A 10,535-nucleotide genomic window follows, 5' to 3' on the forward strand; every position below is an offset into this window, starting at 1 on the left:
CAGCCCCAGGGGCCTATCACTGCCCTGCTCGGTGATCACCCGTGGCTCTCTTGTCACCCATGGAAGGGGCCCCTGCCTCCTGAGTGCCTCAGACCAGTGTACTCAGCTGGTCGATTCTGCAACATTGGCAATGCCTGGCGACCTTTTTGATTGTCACCAGTTGGCAGTGGTGGGTGTGCTCCTGGAATCCAGTAGGTGGAGCCCAGAGGTGCTGCCACATATCCCAGAATGCAGGAATTATCCGACCCCAAATGGCAGTAGTGCCCAGGTTGAGAAACTCTGATCTGGCCCCTGCCTTTCCTGTTATCATGGTAGAAGAATTCCTCCAGCTGACACTTAGGGATCTTTGCATTTGCTCTCCTCTGTCCCCTCCCTGACTCAGGGCTTCCCCTTTTTTCTTTTTTCCCTTAAAAAAAAAAAAAAATTTATTTATTTCTGGCTGTGTTGGGACTTTGTTGCTATGCACAGGCTTTCTCTAGTTGCGGCGAGCAGGGGCTACTCTTCGTTGTGCTGTACAGGCTTCTCATTGTGGTGACTTCTCTTGTTGCAGAGCACGGGCTCTAGGTGCGTGGGCTTCAGTAGTTGTGGCACATGGGCTCAGTAGTTGTGTCTCACGGGCTCAGTGGTTGTGGCGCACAGGCTCAGTTGCTCCGTGGCATGTGGGATCTTCCCGGACCAGGTTAGATCCCTGGTCCGGGAAGAGCCGACATTGGGATCCCACTTTGGCAGGCTGATTCTTAACCACTGCACCACCATGGGGCTTCCCTTTTTTAAGACAAACTGCAAGCCCATGAGCACTCCCTGCTTTTCCCCTGCCCGGCTTGCCCACCGCTCCTTCATGTTCTGACCGCTCATTTTATGGTCTGTCTCCCTCTGCCAGGATGGGAGCTTCCTGCGGACAGGGACTCATGCTGCTCCCTGGTGGAGCCCCCGTGTCCGGAACGGACAGTACCCGCTTTGGGGGCTCAACGAATAGATGAGTGAGCAGCAAGAGCCGCTGTGTCAGGAGCTGGGTCTTGTGCTGGGCAAGCGCTTACAATCCTCTCCTCCCATCTTCCAGTCACCGTGCAAGGAAGTCTGGCTCCCTGTTTTCTTGATCCTCCTGAAATCGAGGTTCAGAGAAGGGAATTCACCTTCTCAGCTCTGTGGGAGTCCCCAGAAGCACCCCGACATTTGGTGATTGACTAGGAGGACTCTCGGGACTCAGCAAATGGTCCTATTCACGGCCATTGCTTAATTCCCCCAGCGACCAGCGCCAACACATATGAAATGTCTACGAGGATGCTCATTAGAGACCCAGCACCCAGGTTCTTTACCGGGGGCTGGTCGCATAGGCATCCTCTGCCTGCCACGTACTCAAATCCTAGACTCCCCGAAGGGAAGCAGGCGTTTGGGTACAGGGAGCCCCTCTTATTAGTTAGGGAATGCTGGAACCCCCCACCCCCGAAATCCAGGTTCCCAGACACCAGCCAAGGGCCAGCCTTGCGAGCAGGACTTTCCAAGGAGAGCAGGCAGCCTGCGGCACTAACCGTTTTCCCTGGGCTGTGAACAGCAGTGTCACCCAGGGAGGGAGCGGCAGGGCTGAGACACTAGGTGGAGCCTGTGCTGCTCTTCATCCGTGTCACCTCATCCTGATCAGCTCATTTCCCCTTCTCAAGTTCCTTGCTTCTTTCTTTTCCAAAAGCAGAAAAAATAATTTATTCCAAAAGATTTTTAAAAAGGAAAAAAAGGATTACACACTGAAAAGTATCATTTCATGTAATTTTATTGCACTGGGGCAGATTTTCTCTAAACTGCTCAATGTGTGCTACAGAAGCAGCTTGTGGGAGGTCAAATCTCAGTGTCTGCAATTTTTAAATTACAATCCATGGTAGAAATGTGTTTCCCTTGACTCCCTGGCACACGTTTGTGTGTCTATATATATGAGTGGTGTAATCATTTGCTATGGTGCTCTTGCAGACGCCACAAATGTGGCTGAAAACAGCACACACTGACTGATGGTTCTGGAGGTCAGAAGTTTTTTGTTTTTTGTGGTTGTTTTTAATTTATTTGTTTTATTTTATTTTTGGCTGAGTTGGGTCTTCATTGCTGAGCACGGGCTTTCTCTAGTTGCAGCAAGCGGGGCTACTCTTTGTTGTGGTGCGCGGCCTTCTCATTGCAGTGGCTTCTCTTGTTGCAGAGCACGGGCTCTAGGTGCGTGGGCTTCAGTAGTTGTGGCACGTGGGCTCAGTAGTTGTGCCTTGCGGGCTCTAAAGCGCAGGCTCAGTAGTTGTGGTGCATGGGCTTAGTTGCTCCGTGGCATGTGGGATCTTCCCAGACCGGGGCTCGAACCTGTGTCCCCTGAATTGGCAGGCGGATTCTTAACCACTGCACCACCAGGGAAGCCCCATGGAGGTCAGGCGTTTGAAGTGGGTCTGCCTTGGCTGAAATCCAGGTGTGGGCATGGCTGGTTCCTTCTGGAGGCTGTAGGGGAGAATCTCTTTCCTTGCCCTCTTTCAGCTAAAAGATGAAGCCTACTTGCTGGGCTCATGGCCTCTCATCTTTGAAGTTAGCAGTGGCTTTCTCCCCACTGTAGCACATTTCCCCAGGGATTACAACTCTGTGTTCCCTTCCTTGAGGAATTTTGCAGGGGGTAGAGTGCGGGATTGAGCTCTGGGACCCCAATACACTTCACAGGGCCTGGCCCACGGAGGCCTCTGGCCATGTGTGGTCCATGGGTGAATGAACAAATCTCAGATGGCCGAGGAAGTACCTACCTCTCCCCGGCCACTCTGCTCATTCCTCAAGAGCTGTTACAGATCCTTTGTGTTCCCAGGCCCAGTTGTCACAGCTTTGATCATTCTGGATTGTGACTGTCCAGGTCCCTCTCCTTCACTGGACTGGGAACCCTGTAGGGCAGGCATCCCTGGAGTCACCCAGTGCTGCATCTGGTCCTTGGGAACCGTGCGCTGGATAAGGTGCTGAATAGTCAGGAGAGCTGGGAGGTTACCACGCAGTGGCTGGATGGCCCTCCATGCTGCTGTCATCTGGTTGGTGACAATGCTCTTCTCTCCCTTCAGATCCCCCCAGACCCAACCTGCCCTCTCATCCAGATGATGGGGAAGAGCTGGCGGCCCTGGCGAAAGGAAGCCCAGAGTCAACAGACCCTGGTGAGTGGGCAGAGAGGGCCCACCAGCACCCAGCGAGCAGGAGGGTGGAGGGGTCGTGGGGTGTGGCCCTTTGTGGGCCCTCCATCTTTGGGACCTCCATCCCACCCAGTTTGTCTACCCAGACAGCTTGATTCCCTGCTTCCGGGCTTCACTCTGCCTTGCACTGGCTTTAGGTTCAGGACCCTCACCCTGCATGCCTTATCTCCGCCTGCCTCTGTGTTCAGCATGTGGTTGTCCTGGTGCCCTTCCTCTGTCCCCTCCACATCCTTCCAGACTCAGCAGGGGTTGGCCTTCCATTCCCTGAGTTGGTCTCTCCACCTTCCTGCCTTGTGCCCCTTGAGCACTGTGGACCCCCTGTCTACCTGTTTCACCCCACTTTCGTTCAGGCCCATCCTTCCTTCCTGGTCCACAGGGCCTAGCAGATGGCCCATCTGTTAGTAACTCAAGCCCAGGCCTAAATGCTGCCAAGAGCCTTCGGTCTGCCCTCTTCCAGGCCATGGTTTCTCCAGGGGATCCAGTCAAGCAGTGAGGATTCCCGGGTGTTAACACTGGTTGAGACATCCCCAGGAGGAAAAAGCAGAGGCAGGGCCCTGCCTGGGGCACTGGAGGCTTTTCTCATTGTTAGGCTGTTAACATGAGGAGAAGGACCCCTGAACCAGAGGCCATGGAGTGGAGGCTGCATGGCTCAGTCTCAGCCTACACCCCAGCCGTCAGCCTGGAGCTCCATTCTCTGCTCACCTCTCGTGAGCTTGTGAACATGGACCTTCTGTAGCCTCCCGTTGAGCACACAGGTGTTTTCACATAGGCCCAGGCTCCTGCAACTGTGGATTTCTGTTTCTGCCACCTTAACATCCAGGCTGGTTCCAAGCATGTGTAACCATGTGCAAACCACCTTTGGATGTGGTTACAATGATAACCACGTGGTAACAATCATATTGCATTGTTATCATTTATACATCTTTTCCATTGAGTTCACTTCTCTAGGAAGTGGGCCTTAGCTGATGGGGGTGATGGTGGAGAGTATCCACTGAGAGCCTCCACTTCTCTGTGGAACCCTCGAGGTTGCCCAGCTTCCCTCTTAATCCTCCTGGAAATGGGCTCTGTTTCCTGTGATGCCAGTTCCAGCTGGATCACCACTTTGGCCCTGTCTCCTTCATCTCCTTGCCAGATAGGCCTGACTCAGGACCCATCACCTGTTCTCCCTTTTGTCTGCTCTCAGCATGCAGCTCCCGTCTTTAACCCCCAGGGCACAGGAGACATCTGCTCTTGCCCTCTCTTTCAGACACTGCTGAGGGCAAGACCTCTCCTCTGCCAGAGGACTTCTTGGAAGAAGGACTCTTCGAGGAGATTACCGAGATGTTTTCCAAGGATGGCTTCTGGAACTCCGATCTGGAAGAAGCCTGCATAGATCAGAGCTGGTTAGATAGTTTGCTTGGAGATCCGGAAAGTCTTCTGAAGTCCGATATTGTTACCAGCAATGAAAGTCCCACAGAATGCAAGAGCCACGAACTCGAGAGCCACAAACTCAAGAGAGGCCTTGGTCCCAAGTCCCTCCTTTTCCCAGGAGCAGGTTCTGTGACTCTTGATCTTCCTGAAAGGAGCCTGACACCAGCTAAGTCTCAGGAAAGTGGGAATGACTTTGGGTGCTACTCAGACCAGAACCAGCAGGATAACATCCAGGGAGGGGAGAAACCATATAAATGTAGTCAGTGTGAGAAGAGCTTCAGCCAGAGCTACCATCTGATCCAGCACTGGATTCTTCACACTAGGGAGGACCCCACTGTGCCTCAAGAGAATGAGAAAGATGTCAACCAGAGTTCTTGCCTTTTTGTGCAGTCAGTGACTCACACAGGCTCCAAATCCTATGTGGGTAACAAGTGCGGGAAGACTTCTAGTCAGAATACATACCTCCTGTGGCATCAGAACATTCACAGTGAAGAAAAACCATATAAGAGTCAAGACAGTGATGGTCCAACAGGTCAAGACTCACAGCCTGTTGAGTGTCACAACCCACCCCCAGGTGGCAAATCCTACAAATGTAATGAACATGGTGAGAGTTTCAGCCAAACCTTTCATCTCACCCGGTATCAGAAAACCCACACTCGGAAACTCTACGAATGTGCCAGTTGCAAGGCGATCTTCAACTTTAACAAACACCTCCTCCAACATCAGAAAATTCATGCTGCAAAAACGACTGCTGTGTGTCAGGAGTGCGGGAAGGCCTTCAGGCGAAGCTCCTTGCTTGTCAAACACCAGTCTGTTCACACTGGAGAAAAACCTTATAAGTGCGATGAGTGTGGGAAATGCTTCAGCCATATCCTGACCCTAAAGACCCACCAGAGGGTTCACAGGGGCGAGAAGCCTTACGAATGCAACAAATGTGGGAAAGCCTTTTACCGGAACACTCACCTTAATGAACACCAGAGGGTTCACACGGGCTACAGGCCCCACAAGTGCCACCAATGCATCAAGAGTTTCACCCGGCCCTCCCACCTAAATCGACACCTGTCCATTCACGCCACAGAAAAGCCCTACAGCTGTGCCGAATGCAAGGAGACCTTCAGCCACAATGAACACCTTGTTCAGCACCAGAAAATCCACACTGTGGAAACCCCCTACGAATGTCAGGAGTGTGGTGAGCGCTTCATTTGCCACTCGACCCTAACTTGCCACCAGAGCGTTCATACCAGAGAAAAACAAGGACTCGACGAGAGCAGGAAGATCTTGAATGAGAACCCAGAGCACAGAGAGCCTCCAAGGGTCAGCGAGAAGAGCTTTAAGTGTAACAAATGTGAGAAAACCTTCAGCTGCAGCAAATACCTGACTCAGCATGAGAAGATTCACGCCAGGGTGAAGCCCTTTGAGTGTAACCAGTGTGGGAAGGCCTTTAGCCAAAGTTCACAGCTCATCCGCCACCAGAGGATCCACTCTGGAGTGAGGCCGTATGAATGTAGGGACTGTGGGAAGGCCTTCGTTTATAGTGCCTCCCTTGCCAAACATGAGTCCATCCATAAGAGTGAGCACTCCTTTCAATGTAACAAAAGTGGAAAGACCTTCAGCCAAAGTGCATGTCTCTCAGAACATCAGTTAATCCAAACTGCGGAGAAGCCCTTTAAACCTAACAAGTGTGACGAAGTCTTTGCCTACAGTAACCACCTCGTTCAGCATCAGGGAACTCAGGCAGGAAAGAAGCCCTTTGAGGAAAATGAATGCGGGAAAACATCACAGCAGAGCTCGTGCCTTTCCAAGCATCAGAGAATTCACACAGGTGAGAAGCCCTATGAATGTGGTGACTGTGGGAAAACCTTCAACCTGGGCGCTCAACTCATCCGACACCAGAGAGTTCACACTGGAGAAAAGCCTTACGTTTGTCAGGAATGCGGGAAAGCCTTCAGCCAGAGCTCGTGCTTTTCTAAGCATCAGAGAGTTCACACAGGTGAGAAACCCTACGAATGTGGCGACTGTGGGAAAACCTTCAGCCTGCGTGCTCTACTCATCCGACACCAGAGGATTCATACTGGAGAAAAGCCTTATGTTTGTCAGGAATGTGGGAAAGCCTTCAGCCAGAGCTCATGCCTTTCTAAGCATCAGAGAGTTCACAGTGGGGAGAAGCCTTTTGTGTGTGCCGAATGTGGGAAAGCCTTCACCCAGAAAGCAAATCTGATGCAGCATCAGAGAACTCACACTGGGGAGAAGCCTTATGCTTGTGATGTGTGTGGGAAAGCCTTTGGCCTTAGAGCCCATCTCAGTCAGCATCAGAGAATTCACACCAAGGAGAAACCACATCAGTGTCCACATTGTCAGAAAGCCTTGTGCTGCTGCTTAGGTCTTAGCCGACATCAGTGAGTTCACACTCCAAAGTAGCAGGTAGCAATTCTGCCCATGGCTGCTGGGTGGCTGCTGGGTGGCAGCAGGATCCCAGACATCTGAGAATGTGTTCATCTGAGGCCTAAAGTTGAAACCATCCCAGTGTAAGCCCCTCCTCCCCAAGAGTAATAAATCTCTTTATCAATAAAGATTGATTAGAAAATTTGCACACATGAGTTTCATTAAAACAATGAAAACACAAACATTGAGAAGCTGTGGAGCTTTGGAAGTCAGACGTAGACTGGAGCCAGTCTGCTGAGTTAAATCCCAGCTCTGCCATCTGCCACCTAAGTGACCTAGGAAAAGTCATGGAACCTTTCAGGGCTTCAGTGTCCTCATCTGTAAGGTGGGCAAAATAATAGCTACCTACTTCATAGGGCTGTTGTGAAAATAAAGAGATGTAAAGCACTTTAGAACTAAGTGCCCAACACATAGTAAGTACTCACCAAGTGTGAGCTACAAACATGCATCAGATATAACAAATATACTCTTTTATGTTAAAAGAGAAAATTAAGCAACCCTCTATCTTTATTTCACTGAAGTTAACGTTATTACTAATAATGTGCATGGCTTTTATTTTTAAAGTTTTCCACCAAAATATCCTTGTCTTCGTTGGATCCAAAAACGCAGCACTTTGCTCTTAAAAACAAAAAGAAAAAGAAAAAGCCTAGCCTTATTCTTCCCTCCATCTCTCAGCTCTGTCCTAGTTCTTTCTTTCTTTTTTTTTTAAACTTTTATGTATTTATTTTTTTGGCTGCATTGGGTCTTCGTTGCTGCACACAGGCTCTTCTCTGGTTGTGGCGAGTGGAGGCTACTCCTTGTTGCGATGCACAGGCTTCTCACTGCGTTGACTTCTCTTGTTGTGGAGCATGGGCTCTAGGCACGCAGGCTCCAGTAGTTGTGGGACACAGGCTCAGTAGTTGTGGCTCGCGGGCTCTAGAGCACAGGCTCAGTAGTTGTGGTGCACGGGCTTAGTTGCTCCGTGGCATGTGGGATCTTCCTGGACCAGGGCTCGAACCTGCGTCCCCTGCATTGTCAGGTGGATTCTTAACCACTGCACCAACAGGGAAGCCCTGTCCTAGTACTTTCTTAACCCACAAAAAGTCAAGAACACGTAAACTAACATTGCATGGCAAGAACTTTCCACTCCTAACCTCCCAAACCTCTCACTCAAAAGGACCCCCTCCCATATCCACATGCCACCCCTTCCCATAATCTCCTATTTAAAGTTGTTGGTTAAATGATGAGACCCAGTTTATCGTGAGAGTTAATACCATAAGCAGCTGGATTCAGTTAGGAAAGCTGCATTGGATGTTGCTGTCTCCACACAGTGCACACCATTTATACAGATGTGCTTGGTAGCAAAAACTGATGCACAGAAACGAGTGCTGGAATGTTCCTCCTTTACCAGTTGTCCAAGGTGGCCACTCACCAGGTGCTTCCCTAGGCTCCAGGGTGGGGAACACCAATATGGTAATCCCTGCCCTTGCCTTGAAGCTTCTAGAATCAAAGGGAAATGGATGGCCTCGTTTCCATTGCCAAGTGATGTCTTAAAATACCACACTCTCTCATATCACAGCAATTCCCCTGAGGAGTGTTGGCAAGCCCAGTGAGGACACAGTCCTTCCTGTTGGAGCCCCAGAGTTCACTGCTCACCTTGGCCAGGCCTGTTCTACAGCTGAGTCTCATCTCAGGGAACCACACCACCAGCTCTCTTGATGGCACCTCCTCGGCCCTGAGCTTTTGTGTCCCACCAGCTAAGTGACCCTGTCACCTCTTTGCTGAAGCACAATCTTACAAAGACATTGGACTCTTGACACTTTCAATATTCTTTCATATTTTTGGTGCTAAAAAAAGTTCAGGAGTATGTGCTCTGGACTCTTGGGATTTTCAAACCTTGCACCTTGAGTTGTGCTGGTTGGTTTTGTCGTTGAAACTGGGACCTTGTTGGCTGACCGTTCACACCACAGTGGGGAGTGTACTGGTTTTCAAATGGCGGAAACGTCCAACTCCCCACCTGTTGTATCTGGGCAACAGGCCTGATAGATACCTAAGGGGCAGGACAGGGCAGGGGCGGAAACTCAACTTGATAAGTGTGTTCAACCAAGAGTTTTGACACCACAGATAGAGGTCAGAGGTCTTGTAGAAAGTTGGCAGCCATTGTGTGTGGGGGAAGGCGGTGGGGGATCTATGTAACTAGTGACCTGTGTTCTGTGGGCCAGTGTAGAAATGCCCGACCTCATGTTTGCGTGTTGGTTCTCTGATTAAAGTTTTGAGTTTCTAAGTTTTGGTTGCTTTTCTCAGCTCAGTGCCACACACCCGGGCAGGGGCTGGGCATGCACAGTCACTACCTGCCAAGTGCTCACATTCTAGGATGGGAGGGCTCCTAATGGTGAAAACCACCCCACGATGAGATGGTTAAATCTGTTTTCCCAAAGTCTGGGAGGGGCAAGGACCACCAGGGAACCACTCAATTTCAGTTGGTCCTCAGCACGTCATCAACTGGCACTTTTCCATTCTCATGCAATCCTACTTGATCAAGGAGGAAGCGTGGACAGCATATTTATTCCTCTCTAGTTACAAAGACACAGTAGGCCTCAGGCTCAGGCAAGAGTTGTTGCTAGAATTTAATATTGTTTTGCTCTCCTGGTACTTATTTTACTTCCCCTCTCCCCCTTTTTCCTCTACTGACAAGAGATACCAGTTTCTCACTCATGGTAGTGGTAGGAAGTCCTCTTTGAAAATAAATTGATCTGTTTTCTTTTGTTTTTAAGCTGATTTAAAGGAAAATGCATGGTACACAACTACAGCAAAACAAATTGACGGTGGTATGTCATCGAATGAGGTTGGGGAACACTCAGCTAAGGCCTAGCATCCTGCCAATGGACTCTTAATTGTATCCATCAGGATGAACTAGATTATGCTATGGCCACACAGTTGTGTGTCAGATTTCAGTGACTGTTTATTTCCCTCATGTCATGCTACATGTCCACTGTGGGCTGGCAGGGGTGGGGAATGGGGTGGGGCTGGCATCTTACTCTATTCAACCCGAGAGACCAGTGTTCCCTTTTTGAGTCTGTTGATCCCTCTTGGTCACCCCAATGAGAAAGTAGCTTTAACACTTAGCCTCTCCCCAGGACCCCAAACTCTGCACTTTGGGTGGGCAATGCTATCCACTGAAAATGTGCAAATAGTAGTTTTCGTTGCATTTACTTTTACAGCAAACTTCCATTCACGGCAAGTGATACCGATTGTTCGGTCACAGTCGCGGTTGAAAGTTTCAAAGGGGATGGACTGAAATAAATAGGAGAATCTTGGGACAGGCAGTGGCGTCTTAGGAGGATGGAAAGGGGCCGCTCTGCATAAACCAAGGAGGTGGGATGTGGATGCCTAATGTTGAGAAGATACTGTTCTAGGAAAATCGTACCTAGGAATGGTGGTTGCAAGGAGCTGGAGAAAGGGGCAGTTTTACAAGCTGAAAACAGTTGTGGGGATGGGTGGTGGTGATGGCCACACAAA

The 10,535-nt window shown here is 50.1% G+C and overlaps 1 protein-coding gene across 1 annotated transcript in view; it reads left to right on the forward strand.

Annotated features, from left to right (window-relative positions):
* The window catches only part of ZNF473 (zinc finger protein 473), a 7,143-nt gene extending 130 nt beyond the window's left edge, over positions 1–7,013 (forward strand). The window contains 3 exon segments of the mRNA XM_007463447.1: positions 3,057–3,149; positions 4,432–6,315; positions 6,484–7,013. Of these exon segments, the coding sequence (XP_007463509.1) occupies positions 3,057–3,149; positions 4,432–6,315; positions 6,484–7,013 (2,507 nt within the window).
* The last annotated feature ends 3,522 nt before the right edge of the window (positions 7,014–10,535 follow it).

This window comes from Lipotes vexillifer, unplaced genomic scaffold, assembly GCF_000442215.2.
Source record: "Lipotes vexillifer unplaced genomic scaffold, Lipotes_vexillifer_v1.1 scaffold802, whole genome shotgun sequence".
NCBI classification, from domain to species: domain Eukaryota; kingdom Metazoa; phylum Chordata; class Mammalia; order Artiodactyla; family Lipotidae; genus Lipotes; species Lipotes vexillifer.